Source organism: Poecilia mexicana, unplaced genomic scaffold, assembly GCF_051168715.1.
Source record: "Poecilia mexicana isolate PSO_F unplaced genomic scaffold, ASM5116871v1 scaffold_4, whole genome shotgun sequence".
NCBI classification, from domain to species: domain Eukaryota; kingdom Metazoa; phylum Chordata; class Actinopteri; order Cyprinodontiformes; family Poeciliidae; genus Poecilia; species Poecilia mexicana.
The window spans coordinates 27,558,774-27,579,040 of NW_028263373.1; the positions used below are offsets into that span (position 1 = coordinate 27,558,774).

At 39.0% G+C, this 20,267-nt stretch overlaps 1 protein-coding gene across 1 annotated transcript; it reads right to left on the reverse strand.

Moving 5' to 3' along the window:
• Nucleotides 1-14,755: 14,755 nt before the first annotated feature.
• On the reverse strand, nucleotides 14,756-20,027 carry dpt (dermatopontin). The gene is made up of 4 exons (XM_014981741.2): nucleotides 19,630-20,027; nucleotides 16,731-16,856; nucleotides 15,591-15,698; nucleotides 14,756-15,431 (listed from the first exon to the last, which is right to left on the reverse strand). Exons 1-4 carry the CDS (start codon nucleotides 19,902-19,904, stop codon nucleotides 15,365-15,367), a joined length of 576 nt encoding a protein of 191 aa, XP_014837227.1. The 5' UTR covers nucleotides 19,905-20,027; the 3' UTR covers nucleotides 14,756-15,364.
• Between the last annotated feature and the right edge of the window lie 240 nt (nucleotides 20,028-20,267).

Genomic DNA, 20,267 nt, shown 5'->3' on the forward strand with positions numbered 1-20,267 from the left:
TGTGATCTTTTATTACTTACATTTTCGTCTTTAATAAAAAAAAATAATAATAATAATTAAAAAAAACTTTTAACTTCTTGGATACAAAAATTCCCCAAATAATTAAAAAACATATTTTTCAGTCATAGGATGGACGGATGGATGTAGAACAGAGTAGGAAATTATAGACATGTCCTATATGAAAATGTTTTGACTAAATTGGAGTGTCACATTTTAAAATTTCCATAATCTAACAATAGAACACGTGTATGATTTTGTTATTTTTCATGGAAAGTTTTGCATGAATGGTGCGTTAGGGGAACCCCTACGTGCCGTCACCACCAACCTCAACCTATAGATGAGTGGATAGACCAAGAAAACAAGCAGCCCATTAATGCTTTTCACACTTGCCTCAAGCTAAGGTAGTTCTGAGGCAAAAAGGCTCTTTAATTTTGCTTACTGCATGCTTTTTGTCATTAATAGAACAAAGTCTTTTTAAACCCGGTTGCCTTTCAGTACAATCATATTCAGTCAAAGTACATAAAAACATAAATTTTATACAACTTCATCTGTATTTGGCAGTCTTTATGATTTCTTTCTTTCTTTTTTTTTACAGCATGAACAACATTTGGGGAGGAGGGACTCTCCACTGTTTGGACATGCAAATAAGATGTTTTCAGTGTGAAAGCAGACGACTCCAGACTTGAGTCTTGTTTCATCATCTTTCAGTTTCTGTCATCAACATGGCGTAGCTGTGATACCTTCCTAGAGGAGAGCATTGGCTAACATAATGCTGCCATCAACTAATTGTTCTCTCTCTCCTGCTTTAACTTTTTACTTTTATGAACATTGAAAATTGTCGACAAAGACTGAATACTTAAAAATTGATTGAGTTTATGGTTTACAAACAGAAGTTTAATTAATATTTGCATGAAGTCATAATGTTCTGAACAGGGAACAAGTCTCTTCATCACCAAGGCTACAGCCAGATGAAGCTAGGTATGGTGATATAGTGCTTGCCTAGTCTTTTTGCAGAGTTATTTAGCAGACCTAATGAATACACACACATAATAATTGGAGATTTTACAATAAGGAGATGTGAAACCATCTGTCTATGCACAGAGTAAATGTGGCAGTCTTTTCACACTGTAGATGTTTCCAAGATCGTCCCCTCACCATGCCCCAAGCCTCCTTTTAATATCTAGATTTCAATAAAAATTTGTTTCTGCACTTCAACAGGATAAAGCGTTGAAAATCGTTCAAGTTGCCATGTTATAGCCACAAACCTGAGTGGATTTTATGCATTTGCACTCATCCCTCTTTCCCTGGCCTTGAAGGAGGTACTGCAGAATGCTCTGGCTTTAGCAGATAGCAATTACTCATTTCAGCGGCTCGATACAGATTCAGACTTTCTCAGACAGACACTGCCTCTGAAGGGAAAAGGAAAAACAAGTTTTTTGGACATTCGTGTGATAATTTGAAGCAGTTTTCAAGCACTCCAAAGACCGCTCTCCTGATCGTTTCAGTCAACTTGCTAAATTGCCTTATTTAAACAAGCAAAAGCATATTTCTCAAAACGTTGGGCGAATCTCTTAAAGTGATGAGAATTTTCTGACATTCCAAACTTTTGTTGCATCTTTCCGTCACTTTAAAGTCACCTGCACCTGGATTGTACTTTGGTTTTAGACATGATGGGAGATTAGGGCAGTTAACCTTAGTTGTTATGTGATTCTGATTTAAATAATCCCCAAATAATCACATTGTGGTTTAATACTGAATGTTTATTATCGTTAAAACTGTTTGAATGTAAAGCTGCACTTGTTCACTGCACTTGCTACATGCATGTCTCATACATGTAACATTATTACATGTATGGAAGTACATTGGATGTGGACACAACCCTTAAAAATTGCTTAGGGCCTCCCACAAAAGCTTGAATTGTTAACATAGACCGAAAATTTGTAGACATTGAGAATCCCTTGTGAAAAATAAACATGCTAAATATATCAAATTTTAACACAGGTGAGGCCAGACTAATCATAAACATTATTCAAATTTGTTAAGGATTATTTAACTTGCAGCATGTTAATTTGGAACAACTAATTTTGGAGACGAGTCACATGATCAACAACCAGATGTTACTACTGACGGAAACGACGAAGAAGATGACAGGAAGTGGTAGGAAGATGATTAAATGTGATGTTAATGTGTTATCATGTGACGAAGAGGTATTCACATGTGGTTTTAATAATATCTGTTACTTAATGCATTGTTTTTTCAACATTGGTGGAATATCAACAAAGTTTTGTGCACATTTATAATGGAAACAAATACACTGATAGTCTCCAAAAATAAAAAAAATCCCAAGTTTCCACTCTTTAGAATATTTGGTACAGGTTAACCTGAGTCATAATCTTAAATGTAATCGTAATTTATGTCATTTTGTTGCACTGTAACAAAAACCATCTTTGTTCTACAAAAGTTAGATATTTAACACCTTTATGAAGTGTTATTTTCCCTCTGATAATGATTTGAAAAACTGGATTCCTTATGGGAGTTAATATGTTTGTTTTTTTTCCAATTGCTTGTCTTTAGGGACACAGGATGAAACTTGCATCCTCTTTGGACTTTCTCCACATCACTTCCTCTCAGGAGTTTACACTACATCTCAGCTGTTGTGATGTCCAACAGGTGTTCTGGGTTTTGTCCGGACACAATTGGACAGACCTGCAACCCATCAAACCCACGATTCGTGACGTAGCGTTGAGCACCGTAACTCACTGGCGAAGTCTTACCGTACCAAACCTGCAGCCGTGATTGGCCGTTCTGACTGAAGCTGGGAGGAAACCTGTTTGAACTGGAGGGAGGCCAGTCCTGGTCTGCCAGAGCAAACGAAACACTAACCCTCGGCTTCGTCTGGTTCCCATGGCCGGTTGCTTAAATGTTGGATATAATCTGTGATGGTGTTACAGATACACTTTAGTGCTGCTTTGTTTTTCCTCGTTTTCATCCATTTAACCCCATGATCACTTCAGAACCTGATAGCTGCAGTCAGCTGTTTAAGCATGAAGGAAAAATAGCTGAGCTAAGCTCGTCACGAGTTATCTACAGGATCCTAACTATACCAGGACAGGAGTTCTCGATGTTGCAAAAAAAAAAAAAAAAAGAAAAAAAGATGAAATTACCATCTAGTTAGCTTCCCTAAAACAACACCAGCAATGGTCTAATTATCCAAATAAATCTGTAGTGAAGGTAGAGCTTTGAACACACTAATGAACTGGATGACAGGAAATGCACCCAAAACAAGGAAGATGAAAGAATATAAATGGGCTCTAAGGGGGCAGTATTATGTGTTTTCTAGGCACATAGTGCCATTTTATAGCACAAGCAAGTAACTGTTACTTTCAGTTGTTATAAAAAAATTGCCATGACTTTACTTTCTGCTTTAATGCCTAGAAATTGGGTCTCTGTCTCTTTAAAAACTCCTGCCTTTTCTGACACTCCATCTTGAAGAAGTCATCACAACATCGCTCAGCTATGAACTCTTTAACAATATTTTTGCCAGTGTTCCACTGAGAAGTAGCTCAGAAACTTGGAAACTGTGGCTCCAAGGAGGAGCTTTGCCTCAAAGGCGGTGCTTGGTCCCCCAGGCGTTTTGTGGTTGCCACGGGAGACCAAACGATTTCTCAAACGTGAATGAAAGAACGCTCAAGCTTGCTAGCACGGCCACCGATGACGGCAGAAAAACGTTTTTTTCTGTAGCAATAAGTTGTTTTTCTGCGAATAGCGCATTTACCAGTACGTTCACAAGGATGATTGACAGCGCTAAGACCCTCCTCTTGACTCTGATTGGTTGTTATTGGTCAGGAGCGGCACATTTCTTCAGTCGGCAGTAGCAGCTCAAGAGGAGTTGGAGGAGATCAATTTATTCACAGATTATCTGTGTCGTAATGTACTGCCACAAAAAAATGTTTTCAAAATAAAAGTTTCATACTGTAGTTTTAATTCCAAACTATCAGACTCGCATAAAATTTTTTATGCTTCTCACAGAATATTCATCCACAGAACCATAGAAGGAAGTAAACACTGTTAAATTAAAAATTGAGACTGAAGGTTGATTTTAAATCATTGCATGACATCATCTGAGTTGTCCGCACTCCAGTGTCTTTAGTAAGCAGAGCTCTAAACACAACAACAGGACTTCTGATTTTAAATGATAAGCTGAAGACTTGAAAAGACAAAAAAATACCCAGCCTGGGCCAGAAGGTGCATCTGGAAGATGCACTTTTCTGATTGCAAAAAACATCAAGCAAATTGTAATATTTGCCAGGAAAGACAAATAATTGACACAATCTAATTGCTGCTTCTCAAGTAATTATTTCATGTACTAAAAGAGTTATCAATGACTTCCTATAGATAAATAAATGTGATAATTAGCCGGGCTGTCATACAGCTCTCTGAGGCATAAATCCTCATTTCTGATTAGCTTAACCTCCGGAAAGAAAGGAAGCAAGCTAAATGTCTAACTTACTTAAGTGAAAATACATCCTCCATCTGTGCTAATAAATAAATAAAAATGTCTGTTCTCCTCATGAGCATTTGAGCTGTAAGTAAAACTGGGTGAAGGTGGATTTGCTATGTGAATCTCCGCTCTGTTGCAGTGTTTAACTGGAGCCTCTTTTGCCAAGTGTCGTATTTTCTCGTCTACATTTGTCCGTGAATCCCAGACAAGATAAAGGTGTCCCTGCGTCTGCGGACGAGCGCAGCTGGAGAAGTGAGCAAGTTTCAAGCTGCCTTATCTATCCTTGTCTCCCCTTTGTTACAACCAAGGCTGGGCAGGGTGATAAGGAGCCAGCCGCGGCCTTTTCTGGCAGCCGAGTACTTTTCCACTGCACATTTCTTTCAAAGGAAGGAACAATGTAGGGACACCTGCAGAGGGGAGTCTGGCTCTCTGCTACAAAGACAAGGTGATACATGAAGGGCTAGTCAGAACGTATGGTTTCCTTTAATCGTTTTTATATGTTGACATCAGATAGACAAAGTCCAGGACGTCCAAGTCCGAGAAGGATGGATCCTGGTTATGTAAGCGGTTGTAATTGTCGGTCCATTTATGCCGCTCTTTAAAAGCCCTCCGAACGTCCTGCAGTCTTTAATAGGGTTTTGTTTGTCTAATTTTACAACTGAAAAACGTTTTGTGCTACTTTCATTCCACTCTGGTGCATTAGCTCTGAGATGGAGCGGATTGATTATTCTCACTTCTCTCACTCCAAAGTTTGAAAATACTAAAATAAAACAATTTAAAAACATGAAGAAGCTTTATCTGTGGAGAGGTCACCAGCAAAATGAAATTATGAACATTTAGAGCGACCCAGAATTGATTAACATAACAGTTTGGCAATGGGGACATCTGTGTATGGAAGCACATCACACAGATACAAAAATAAGCAATAGTAAGTTAAACTTTATGATGCATAGAGTCAAGCATGCAGCTAAAGTGCCTAATAAAAGGATTCCCACACTTTGTGCACAGTAGAAAAATGATACCTAGGTTTCAGCAATTCTTACAAACAAAAACTAGAAATAAGTTCAAACCTTTTTATTCCCAACACATAGATCAGGTTTTGGGATATATAACCCATGAGAACTCGTTACCTGATGGGTGAGAGCCTCTACTTTACAGGTTAGTTTGCTTTAACCTGCAAAATAGGTTAAAGCAAACTAACCTATTTTACAAACTAACCCTTGGTCCTGCTCTCAACCCATCTGCATGATTTTCTGACCTACATATCAGTTTTACCCCTTTATTTTTATTGATAGCTTATGCATAAAAACAACGACAGCACTGACTTAGTTACTACTTGTGTAGAAAACACAAAAATTAAAACCGATTCTTTGTCTCCTAGAGGAACTGACCTTGCACCTTTTCTGTGTGATAAACGGCTGCAGTTTCTAATTCTGTCGATAAGGGCTAACACCCAGGGTGGCACGGTCTGAGGGGGCACCTTGAACCAGCGTGCTCTCACTGGTTAAAAAGTCTAACCCAGTGCTGTGCACGACGTAAACAATGAAAGAAATATTCCTGTTGACGATGGCTAGTGAAACTAAGGCTGATGCCTAAGTTGAAGCTTTAAGTGGCGCCAAATTTAAGGGCTATTTTGGTGTTTTTTTGTGGAATCAGGATTGCATTTCATCACTTTTGGCTGAAGATCAATACTTAGACTTGACATTAAGAAATTCTTGCACCTTCTAGCTACGATCAATTGAAATACTGTTAGAAACGGAGATCTTCCCTTGCATCTGACGTGTCAGGGAGGCCAACTTTGAGAAACGTTTGTGTGTGTAACGTGAGCACAGATCCTAACCTTGTGAGGCCCTTTCTATATCATGAGAAAACCACAGAGTGTGTCTAATCTCTGGATCCCAGGTTAGTTCCACACAACAAGGAGAGGCACATGCTGGGGGTGGCGTGAGAAAAGGCTGCTGATGGAAACGTAACCTTTCCAGCTCACTCTGAGCGCCCAGTAAAATGGCTGAACAAACCTAACAGCTGTCACAAACAGAACAAAGACATCTCTGGCCTTCCAGGCAATGTGAACAAAAGGGCCCATCCTCGCTAACGAGAGAGTATTGTGGCTAACCACCAATACTAACTCATCGCAGATCCATTTAGCTTCTTCCGCTGCAGCCCGTAAACAACCTGATTTCCTCAGCGCCACGTCAAACCCGAGAAGTCACCGGAAAGGAATCCAAGAGCAATAATGATGCTTTTGTCTGGAGGCGCACTGCAAGCAGTGAAAATAAAGAAAAGCAAAGGGAAGCCTGAGAACCAGTAAGGCCCCTGAGCTCAGCTTACGCACCTCTTGTTCCCACAAACCTTTGGCCGCCTTCCCACGTCACACACTTTTTTTTTTGGTTTGCCCCACTCATCCAGAAGGTGTTGTTGGTGGGGGGAAGGACTGTTATTCTTAACCACCTTCTATAATCCAACACCTTCTTACTGAGAACGCAGGACGAAGCCAAGTTGGTTGTACAAACACAAATCCACAACTCTCTTCTGGGGGAAAAACAACAAAAACAAAAAAGAAAACAACTTGCTTATTGTTCCTGAAAATCCCCATCACATATTGACTGAGGTCAACAGAAAATCTTTCAGAGGTTTGTTTTTCTTGCACTACACACGAGAGAATCTGAACCATTAGACGCGAAACGTGACTCCAAAATCAATGTAGCAGACACACCCCAGCGTCCTGCTGCAGGCGCCTGCAGCGTGTTTACTCCTGCTTGTGTTTGCATCGAGTCCAGCCATGGTCAGTTGCTTCTGTATGTGCTGCCTTCACACGTCGCCATAACGTGGTTTTTGGTCGTGATACAGACGCCGCCGGATTCATCACTTTATACTGCACTTAACGTGAAAAAGCAGCTCCCCAAAGCGGGGTTTTATAAGCTGCCTTTAAAGTTTAGTCGCTTGGTTTTGGCCGCTACAGCCACAAATCGTGGGTCTTATTTATGGCTTTTTAAGAGTGTGACCAAAATGAGCGGCTAAGTTGGGGGAGTTTTTTTTTTTTTTTAACCACTTTTTCTGGTGTGTATTTACATAAAAACTAAGACGAGTCTAAGATAAGATCGCTGGATGCTAACAAGGATGTTTCCATATTCTCCATGCTAGAATGGATGGACTGCGTTTCAAAAACAAAAAATATCGCCAAGTATTTTTTGTCTAGTTTCTACTGAAAATATCTTGGTACACTTGGAATTTGACAAAGATAACTCGCAAGTTACTTTTCAGGAAGATAAATGCTAGTTCCACTGGCAGATTATTTCACTTATAACAGGGAGAAAATGTTTTGGCATATATGACATAATGTGCTTGTACTTTTTTATGAATATTATGGAATTATTTACTTATTTACTTAAAATGAGCTCTTATATCTTGATGAAAAGCTCCATGTAAGTTAGTCTTGTCTTTTTTCAAGTGTACTAAGACATTTGCACCAGTAACCAGACCAAAAGTACTTGGTAAGATTTTGTGTTTTTGCAGTGTGTGAGCCATGCAAACATTTTGTGGGACAAAAATTCTTAACCTCACAGCTCATCACTGAAGATAATCCATTGACTGAAGATAATCAATGGAAAATGTTTCCAAATTCAAAAGTGTGTCGATAATTTACATTATGTGAGTTTTTCTTAACATAAAATAAAAGTGGGCAGGAGGAGAACACTGCGTCTGTCACTTCCTTTCAGAAGCAAACTTTTTGTGAGAATAAAATGATTTGAAAGCTAAATCTTCCAGGTATATGAACAATTTATTTTTTAAATCAGTCATCAACTTTTGGTGACCCACTAGAAAAATGAATAATTTTGAAAATATATATTTTTATTATTTGCTAACTTTTTTCCCCCAGTGGCTCTCAAAGAATATGTTTGAATAAATCAGAAATATTGAATAAAAGTATCTTCTGTTACTAAAGGAATAGTAAATCGACCTGTGGAGTGACAGGATGACTCAAGAAATGAAGCAATGTACAAACATAAATATATTCTAAAAAAAAAAAAAAAAAAGGTCTAAAAAATGTTTCCAAATAGCTATATGGAAGATGGAGTAAAATATATGGGATATAACTAGATAGGTAAGATAAAAAAATTGCATAAAGTTATATTTTCTATGTAAGATCATGTGCAGTAGATGATTCTTGACAAGGCTATTTTGTATGTAGTAAGTTAAACCATTACTAGTTCTGCAGCATCTATTTTACTTAGGTGCATTTTGAAATAAAAATAGTATAAAGGAGTGGGAATTTAAAAACAAAAGTGTAAACTTCTTCTCACTCCTTTTCGAACAACTAAAATATTTAAAACGACTGATTCTTAAATTGCAAAACACTGTTTTTGTATCATTGTGTGTATAGATGTACATACTCCTACATGTACTCCTGTATAATGTTTTTATTATTCATTTGTTTCGAATAAAGAATATCTACCAAAAAGAAAATGAAGGTGTGCGTTATTAAAATTTAAACCATTCTGCATGATGAAGATTCAAGTCTGGTTGTTTATAGAACTTTATTCCCTATTCGTATCCCTGAAGGTTTAAACCAGGTGACTGATGTTCTCTTTGGCTTTAGCCTGAATGTGACCAAAATTCAATTAAACTTTAATGATCCCATGAACCAAACCAGAAAGAGCCAGAGCCATATGTTCTCACTGGCCCAACGTTGGATCCGACCATCCAAGCCAAAAGTTTTCACTTCAATAGGTTTCTCACAAAAGAAACAATCCCCATTAAAATTCCAGAGAGTGGATGTGGATTATCTACACCAACAGGAATGTTTTGTAAGGGGGGCGGGGGGGACATGGGCTTATTGCAAAAAAAAATTTCCAAACATCATTTAAAACAAACAAAACAAAAATATCATAAAAAGTCATTACTTTTTTATGGCCAAGGCCAAATTCACGGATATGACTTAAAGTGAGTCTTTGCAGTCATGTCCAAATGTTTTATTCTTTGGACTATTGGCCAATAATAAATTGTGTTATACCTATTGACACAATTTATTGAGCTTTATTGACTTAAAAAGTTTGTGTTTAAGTTTATTTCATGATTTCATATTTCCGTGTAGTTAAATCACAAGAACATAAAGAGTAAAGTTACAGTCAAACATCATTTACTCGTAACAAGCTTCTTATTCGATCAAGAAGCTTGTTTCTCATTGCAATTGAGACAGGCACCTCCTACAAAACAATGGAAAAGGAGTATTTATCTTCAAGGAACAACCACAAAATGTATTTAAAAGTTGTTAAAAATCTTTATGCAAAAAAGATTTATCTCTTCTCCATAGTCAGTGGTTAAACTTTTATTGACTTTACAGAATTTAATCCCAATAAAGATGATTTCTGAGCTGATTTTTGTGCTCTTCTACTGGTATTTTGATGATTTATTTATCTTTGGTGATGAGCTCCAGGTCTTTGAGGCTGAAACGAGCCCAACTTACTGCCGGCAATGCGGACCAGACTCTGACACCGGTGATACAGGGACCTGACAGCCCGCATCAAAGGACCCGGTACCCCATACTCCCACAGGCCTCCCCGAGGGACACGGTCAAACGCCTTCTCCAAGTCCACAAAACATATGTAGACCGGTTCGGGCGAATTCCCACGCACCGTCCGGGATCCTGCTGAGAGTTGGACCAGGACGAAAAGCTCTTCCTGAATCCGGGGTTCGACTGTCTGATGGACCCTCCTCTCCAGGACCCCTGAATAGGCCTTGCCAGTGAGGTTCTCCTCCTCTGGGACGTTTTCAGTTGATTTAAGGAGCGTGTCAAACTCAATCCGGATTTTTGAGAGTCCCCTTTGTCCTTGAAGACACGTCCTGCTTCAACTCTTATTGAATCATTATAGTTTCTCACTTTCTGGACTTCCTGTTGATGCTCTCAAACTGAAAGCAGTCAGAGAAATTGGTCCCTTCAAAGTCCAGATGTCTTGGCGTAGCCTCTCGTTTTCTGCCTTCACCCTGTCCAGTTCTTGGCATTTCTCACTCATCGATGCCTCTGCTTTTTTTGTTTGCCTTAAGTGTCTGTTTTAGGGACACATTGGACTTCTCCAAGGCATTGATTGCAATTTTCAGCTGTTGCCAATCACGTGACTCGAGTGATGTGGAAAAGCGTTTCCATTATAAAGTAAACCAATTTTGATACGTCCAAATAACCCCACCTCATCCTTATGACAAACGTTTTTATCGAAAACCAAGACGTTTTTCAAAATTGGTGTGGTTCCATTAACCAAATTTACTTTCCAAATGTCAAAATTCAGTGGAACTGTGCTGTCCATTGAAACACAGCTGGTGTGGGCGCGTAAACATATTTGAATTTGTCTGAATTCGAGGATAATCTGCCTTCAATCAAACCTCTGCACCCGACTCTTGATTTTAAAACGCCGCAGCATGATTCCAGGGCAGCTCCTCTGTGTTTTGTCTCCTGCTTGAGAAGTGGTTCGGGTCGGTGAAGAAGACTGAAGACTTGTGTGGTGAGTTTGCGCTGCAGTGCGCCCCCGTGCTGTCAAGAAACAAAACAAGGCAGCTGTTTTTATCCACAAGCGAGAGCAGCGGTATTGAGTGCAGAGGCTCCCTAAAATAAACAGCCTATCTGTGCAGGCCTGGGGCAGGGTCAGGGTCACACTGCATGGTGCTCACACATCCCAAACACAGCCCCTCGCTCCCGCACCGGGTGAGAACAGAGCAGTCTCTGTGGGATGGACTGGGATGGAGTTTCCTTTAACATATTTTTGATAAGAGAAGCTTTAAAATCCAACTCCCGACATCAAAACCTGTACACATTTTGTAACGCCACGTCTACAAACCGTCAAGTATTTTCAGGAGATTTTATATGATAAACCATCAGAAACTAGCAAATAATTGTACAGTTGAAGCAAAAGAATAAAAAAACCCAAAAAACCCAAAATGTTTTACAAATTAAAATCTGAAAAGTGTGGGATGCATTTGAATTCAGTGCATGCTCAGTCCTGCAGCAGTTTACTGTCAGTCCTTTCCCCCTTTGTACAACTAGAGAGCAATTTTTATTTGCAGAATATCTCATGCTCCATCAGATTGGGTAGAAAATGTCTGTGAACATCATATTTCAAGTCTGCCACAATTTGTCTGTTGGATTTACCTCAGGACTTTGACTGTGCCAGTGAAACACTTGAATTTATGCTGATCTAAAGTATTCCATCGTAGTTCAGGCTTTATACTCTGCGGCGTCATGCTGACAGGTTTTCTTACCAACATTCCTGGTATTGTGGGGAGCAAACACTAAAGTTCTGATTGGACCTTATTTCGCAGGCCAGTGCAGGTATGTGATTGCATAGCTCAGTAGATTAGAACCAGCCAGTAATCTTCAAGGCAAAGTCCCTGCAATAAAAGAATGAAATGAACGGCGATAAAACACTACACACTCGGGTTTGCGTAACGGGCCAATAGAGTTTAGTGATTTAAAAACTTACTACGAGTCAATGGGTGACTGAATAGGTCATCCAAACACACCTTAATACTTCGAAGTCTGCACAACCCCCACCTAAAATTCCAGGTTTTTGCATTGTAGAAAAATTAATAAACATTTTTAATGATTTTCCAAGAAATAATTTGACTTTTATCCCATACTATTCAAATGAGAAACAAATAAGTCTGTTAGGGAAAATTTCAGAAATACCAAAACCTGAAAAAAAGCTGCAGTCCAGCCTTCCAGTGAAAGTAAAAGATTGCTTTTCCAGGACATATTTGAAGTTTGGTTCGGCACTTCTGTCTTCGTAGCGGAGGATGCTTGTTTACAGCCCAGGCAATTTCCAGTAAGAACCACCACAATGCATACGTCATGGGCAAATGTTAGCAACTGGGTAAAATTTAAAGCTTCACAGTCCACAACTCCAGGAAGAAATCACTTCTGGACGAAGAGCAAAAGGCTGGTTTTCACCAGGGTAGTAAAATAGTTGACTTCCCTACATGTTTCTCTGAAATATTTGTTCATCATATGTATAAATCTCACATTGAATTCAAGCAACGCGTCATCGCTTGCGATGAGTCTACGTTCTCAGATCAATCACACTTATCTGCTCAAACGTCTTCGCTAATGACATCTGAATGAAAACTTCTGCTTATTTCATAGAGATGTTCATATTTGCTCATCAGTTATTCGTCTGATTCAGCAGCACTTAGCTTCTAGAAGCTAAAGGCCAATATTATTTTCTAAATCATGTTCATATTTAAAATGGTTTCTTTACTGCGAGTGAGTCCAAGATGTGTGGTTAACGGCTCAACAACTCTGCGAGCCGTTTTAGGACAGCTGAATGCAGAATGCCAAATATTTGTTGTCAAAATTACTACCATATTTTTGTTGTTTGCAAAAATTGCCAAGAGTGATTGGAACCAGTGTTACATTCATAAAATGTCTCCAGTGCAAATGTATATATTTTCTGCACTGCTTTGAATTTATCTGATAGTTTGATATAAGTCGGGTGCTAACTTGTGGTTCGGCCATGACATTTAAGATGTTTTCATAAGGCGTTAGAATCAAATCCTTGTTTCATTTTTATCACCAGGACTTTAATTTTAAGGAGTTTTGCTCAGTTTTACACCCTCGCAGCTTCATTTATGTATTGCATTTCTAAGTAAAACATTAAATCTGTGACATTGCCACAAGTATGTGGCATATGTCTTTTACGCGTCGAACAATAAAAACGTTTGCTTCTGGTAAAAAAGTCAGAGTTTGGAAATCTATTCTCCTTGTTGCTTTGCTGCCATAAAAGTATATTTAGTACTTAATTACATGGCAGCTAACTACAGATTCTAAAAGTGATTGCAGTAAGGAGACTTTAATAGCTTTGTGGCTTCTCCTCTAAACTTTAATTACAGCCAGAGTAGGTATTGTTTTGAAAGGATCGTTCTTCATCTCGCTGTAATGAAAACTTGTAGGTGGGAGGAGAGGATAATGCGGGACTTTAAATCTTCCTAAATCTTCGGACTCAGGAAGGAGGCTTTCCCTCACAGGGATAGGAGGTCTCTGAGGGCAGGAGGCCGCTGCACGCGTGTGGCTCTCCGCTGGCCACCGTTCTAAGGGACAGCTGTGTAATCCCAGCGGTGTTTGGCCCCGAGCCTGGAGACAGCAGCTGCCATAAACAAACAGAGCTAAAAGCTACACTGGCCCCGGTCCCCTGTCCCTTTCAGGACGGCGCGGGGAGACCAGTGACCTTTATCCAGTCCACCCCATTAAGTTTGAATGGATATGGAAGGTTGAGTTGGTGAACAAACCCCAGAACAAATGGACCAAGAACGCGGACAAAATGGCAGCCAAACATCTTGGCTGTACTTGTTGGTCCGAGTTCACATTCTGCAAAGGCGAGCTGTAATGAAGTAAAACAAACTGGACCCACGAGAAAGACTGGATCCACGAAGCGGAAGCAGAGTAAAGGTTTCTCAAATCGCTAAGAGTTTCAATGAAATTCTAAAGAATCCAGAACTTTGTGTAGTCCATGTTTCTGTGCTTGTCTAGTTTTGTAGTGGCCTCTTCGCTGAAAATAAAGCGACGGACATAGTTGTCCACAGTTAGAAAAAAGGTTTTTATCCATCTCAAACTGTGTTTTACAGAAACTCTGGTCAGTCTATTGACCATCGTCTGATGGTTTGTATCACAATGTATTTCTGCTGTGAGTGTTTGTGTTTAAATTGCTAGTAAATAGCTAACAGTAGTAGTTAGCATCTGAAACTAGCTAAACTCAGATGTGAGAAAATTCGCTGTGGCTTCTGAGGAAAATTCAATGCAGCACTATAACTCAGTCTTATCTTTCTATATAAAGCCACATTCACGCATGTTCTCTCCGGATTCTCCGTCTTTCTGCCACAGTCCAAAAACATGACGGTTAGGTCAATTAGCTTTCCAAAATTGTCCTTACGGGTGTGCCTCTCACCCAACGACCGCTGTGGATACACACCAAAACCCTAATCCCTGATGTCAAACCCTTTGGCGAAGTATGCAGGCACACTAACAGTTTTCCTGCTCTGTTTTCTGTTATGGCAATATCATCAGTTTAAAGCTTACCTTAAGCCAAGTTAAGCCCAAAGGAGCTCATCATGGCTCAGCTAACATTTGGGAGGCTCATACTTTTCCATCATTCTCCCACAACTCCCACCACTTCCCATATAGTTAGTTCCTTTGCATATGATGTGCAAAGAAATTTTAAATGTTTTACTTATTTTTTAAAAATGTATTTCCATAAAGTAAACACAATAATCTTTAACAATAAATATTTTTTTATTCCATTTTTTTCACACAGATAAAAATGGCAAACATAACATGTTATACATGAAGAAATGGTTTGGCAACCATTCGAAATAGGTGCGACACAGTCGGCTGCAACACACATAATGCCTGGTTCCTCCTCATTACCCTAAACTATAGCTCCAATTTTTCCATCAAGAGAATATCCTCAGTCACACAGCTCACTGAGCACTTTTGGTTCTCTAGCTGGGAAATTGTAGAAGAAAGCCATTTTTTCCCCAAAAATGCTATAAACATTTTACGGTCTGGGAAACACTTGCAAAACATGCCGTTAACAGTCCTCCCCAGGTGAAAAGCTGTGGAGCTCCAAGGCTGTGCAGATGCTTATTTCACTGTGTATTGTTTTGTGTCATCATGTATCAGTTCTTAATGCTAAAGCAATACAAAAAAAAGAAGAGTGGTTACAAGACAACATTCCTTAAGTTGGTCTATTTATTACATGAAAAGATATAAACATGAGCTTTAATATGTTTATGCTTTGTCATTACTGTGGTATGGCTGGATTAAGTAGTGGTTATACGTTTTCACATGTTTGTGTGTAAATAAGGCGCTCCTTACGAGGTTTATAAATTCTCAAATTCACAGTCAAAGTCCGTCAGTCTACACAAGATGTACTTCCACTGCCGATCTCTGAAATAAAGGAACGAGAAGAAAAACTGTCAGTTCGACAAGCGTGACATTTGGGGAGTTCTTTCCTTATTTACAACAAAATAATCTCCCTGCTGGCCAGGCTGTATTTGAACAGGTTGTACCCATTCACAAATAAGTTGTTGGTGTTTTAGGCCTAACCTGAGCACTCCGCTGAATGTGGTCTGGGCCCCTCGGATGAAGTAGCCATAAGCAGGGATGACCATCTCTCCCTCCTCTCTGTAGTATTCAGGAACATCGGTGGTCTTCCTGAGGAACGCAGCGGATAATTGTTTTGAAAAGGTACAGACTAACATGCAACATTACAGGTACAAAACTTCTGCTCTTACTTTGCTGAGAGTTACAGGAGCAAAACAGAAACTCTGGACTGTACTTTAATCTCTTTTTTTTTTTTTATAATTTCAATTAATACATTTCCTGTTATGCAGAATTTCCAACTGGTGCATGTAAGAACGGCTATTTCTTGGCAGTGGTAGTAAGTTTTGGCTTACTCGCAAGGAAATATTTATGTTGGAAAACTAACAACATAAATATAGCTTGGTGATGCTACCACCACCATGTTTCACCAAACGGTGAAACATGGTGGTGGTAGCATCATGCTTTGGGGATACATTAGGGACAAAGAGCCAGTGGTAAAAGCTTGCCCTTCATTTAGTGAAGTTACTCGAAGAGAGCAGCGTATCCAGACACTTTAATCAACTAATAATAGTGATACTTTGTGATAAAATTACACAAGTAAAAAGTACAGCAAAATACTCCTAAAAGTACATATGTTATGAAAAGTTACTCAAGTAAACGTAAGCAGTTACTACCCAATTCTGAAATCACATAATAACAGACAAAAGAATTTAAATGGCCAACAAGAACAGTCCAACTTTACATAACAGAACTGATCGAGGCCGTGTGGTCAAATCAAGAAATTCCTCGCCATAGGTATGTCCCTCACTGCTTCCACTAGCAAGTCACTATGACATCTGCTAAATGGTTGCACAACACACCACTCCCACTTCAAGCTCATTGGTCAACTCCTGATACACTTGGACATCTGCTACACTTCTGGTTGTGTACTATATCATATCCAGATATGACAAATTCTTCTGGCTGCTTTAACTGTTTTTGTCTAGAACACATCGTGAACGTGAATGAACGTTTTCTCCCCGCTCTTTGCACCGTGTTCTTGTGGTTGCTCTCAATTTGCATTATCTAACTCTCAAGAAAGAAGGTGCCAAAAGTGACAGAGCGCTTCCTCGACGTGCCCGGCGTACTGTGTGAGGAACGTACATGCAGGAGTACGGACAGCGGCGCTTGTAGTAGCAGCAGTAGAACTGCCATTCGCGGTCGAGGGTGGATTCAAAGTACTTGCTTTGAACGCCCGCCACCAGGCCATTCCGGGTACATGTGGATGTCCTGCAAAGACACAAGTCATGAGTTACAGTTTGTTTTGTTTCTTTCTTCATTTTTGCTTTGGCCCTTTACAGTATCTGGAGGACATCTTAGATGTACCAGAACCAGACAACAGGAAATGCTGCGTGTGTAGGACCTTATCACAGCAAAGACGAACACAGCTTTCAGTCAGTCGGGTTAATTTCCTGCAGGGCAATGTTCTACCCTGTTGAATTCAATCACCCCGCTGTGATAAAGACAGGCGGGCGTGGCAGCAATAAAAAAAAAAAAAAAAAAAAAACTTTCACGCTGTAGTCCAAGTGGTGCATTGAGTTCACTTAGCTTAACCCAAAGGAAAAAGTTTAGAATTTAAATTGTGCGTTTTTCTCCAAACCACACCTGTCATCAGAAGCAGATATAGACTGGTTTAGGTTTTTTTGACCGAAGCACACCATCGTCAGACTACAATTCCTCCTTTCAATGGTGTTTTTTTTTCCAGAGGGTCATTTAAATCCCTTAATTAAAAAAGCTTTCAGTGAAACTGATGGTTAGAGAAAGGTGTTTATTTTAGGGTTCGGCATCTAAAAATGCACATTTAAATCCAACAGCAGCTTCTTTGTTTTAAAAAAAAAAGTTTAAGTATTTGATGTGCAGCTGTGTGAAATAACAACTTCCCTTAGGTAAAATCCCAAAGGGATCAATAAAGTTTCTGTCATCTATCTTTTTCTTTTCTTTTCTTTTTTAAACATTTTTTAAACCCACAAACTGGCTAGCCTTGGTCTGGATTGTGCGCGGACAGTCTGTTAACACCATTCGATTTTTATGAGTGCCGTGTTGCAAAAATTTCAGGAAATGTCTAAAACCATACGGTCTATAAATCCGTTGCAAGGATTTCTAAATGGGCCTCTGGACGGAGATGTTAGAGTTTTTTGGACACGGCTGTGTTCCCAGGAAACGGATCGGAGAAAGATGATGATTCATACCGGGTCTGCTTTGCTTCTCTGCATTTTATGATAGCAATAAAAAAGGAACACGTGTGAAATCTGTACTGTAATTTCAGTTTGAGACAAATGAAAATGTTGTTGAATAGGCGTTTTTAATAAATGTATAACTACTGTTATACATTTATTAATGTTTAACTGTAATGTTAAATGCATCATTTTCATAACTAACTACAGAGGTGAAGTAACCTGATGGCTGATTCTGACATATTTACGTTCAATAACATCCTTTGTCCTTAGTTAATTATTAAAAAGTAGTCTGCTTAGAATTTGTTACCACTTGTGAAGAAAAATTTAGACCTACACATTAATCTTGTTTGTTGTTGTCAACAATAGATTTGAAAATTGCATACTTTGTTTGAAAAGCAAAGTAAATGCAAATTAATTCAAATTTTCTCAATACTTACAGTTCTGCGGCTGAAAAATATGACACTTGAAATTAAAAATAATCCTTTTTAATGACCGAAAACAATTCTCAAATGTGTAACAACCGGTTATTGTGATTGTTTTATATTTTCATTTAATAAATACTCATTTATTAAAGGAATAATTGAGTTGGGGTTTTTTTTAACTGGGGTTCTGCTGAGAGATTGTGGCCAGTTAAAAAATGTTCTCGCACTTGTTACCAGAGGCTAAAGCTAACAACAAGTCAACCTGGGCCCAAGACAAACATATTATACCTTCTTAAAACAACTCCTCTCATACTTATGCCAAGAAGACATGGGCTGGTAGTACTAACCTTACAAGGGAAGCACACACCACAATATGCTGCATTTTCTTTTGCAGTATGTGTTGAAGGTGGACTATGACTAACTTACAATTTAAGTCTAAAGTTGTTTTTATTTTTTTACCAAGGAGAAGCTCTAGCTAGTTATTTGGGAAACAACAACAAAGTATTGATGCTAAAAAGTAATTTGCTATGTGTTTGGCGCCACCCTTTGACTGGGAGGTTAATTGTATACACAGTGCAGACGCATTGAGAGGGCACAGCAGGAAAATTTACTTCATATGAACTTTGTAGCCAACAGGATAGTAATGTTTAAATCTGTATTTTATGGTCCCTGTTTGTTGCGGTTTTATATTAATTGTTTTATTAATAGTAGCACTTTGAGATTTCTGTAAATGAAAAGTTTGTTTTAAATAAAATTTATTAGTAGTAGTACTAGTAGTAGTAATTGTAAAGCAGACTTGGAGGTATCTGCCTCAGCTGAAACCCTGTTCAAAAAATAAAATGTCATCTTTGTAAAGTTTGTTTCCAAAGAAAATTAACATTTCTAGATCAATATCTGAACCCAAAATGAGTGAAAAGGAGGTTATTTTTTTTATGTCAGTTTGAATTGCTTAACCAGAATCAAAAGTGAGATTCCTCCACATAAGTTTTTCATTTAGTTGAGCTTTCATTTAATTTCAACAAAGAAACATTTAATTTTTCTTTAGGATCAATAATGTATTTTTTTAATTTGAATCTTCTCTTCAACTCAAACATCAAGACAAAGTCCTAACCCAGGATTTGTGCCACCAATCATCATCAACTTTAGGTTTGGTCATTTGAAATATGATTTATTACTTATTAAATCTATTTTACTTAGCCTCACTCGAAACTATATATTTAAAAAGTGAGTGAACAGCTATGAAATGAGTAACGATCATTGTTTTATATATGTACAACACAACTCTTCTCTATATCTGATTGAGACCCTTGAGATTTGTATATTTGAATTTCAAGCATCATAACTCTCAGTATGTGGCACCTAAAAGTCTATCCAGCTGAGGAGTCAAAGAAAGCCAGTACCCACCACTCCAATCCGGCTCGGTTGATGTCGTCCCACCAGCAGTCGCTTGGCTCACCCAGATTCTCAGGTACAGCCTGGCACTCAAAAGACCACAGTCGATCCGAGCCTTCCTTCTCACTGAAGTAGCTCCTGATGGCAACCAGGAGCTCTCCATGGGGACACTGGAAGTTGAAGCCCTGGCGGTAGCCATTCACCCAGCCCATGTCATAGTGGTCATATGGCTGAGCTGCCACTGTGGCCAGCAAGGACAAGACAGACGCCAGCAGAGCAGGATTCATGTCGACGACCAGAGTCTGTCTGCTGTACTGTCTCACAGCTGTCTCACTTTAAGCTCCTCTGAGCCCTTTTGTTGTCCAGATGTTTCGCATCCAGGAGGGATGTGTAATTTGCTGGTCGCGGGACAATTCCAAACGTTGTCCTGACTTAACTTTTTAAGGTGGACTGCGACGCAGAACACACACCGAGTCTTTCTGCAGATAAGGGTGTACCTTAAATGACATGCTTTTTCTGTTTAGATGTAATTCAGATATTTAGGAGATGCTTTTGCCTGAATGGAAAAATATGCTCACGTGGTAATCACCTCGATCCTCATGTGGCTGGCTTTTACCGAGTGAATATTTTAACACTTTGCAGGCGTTTTA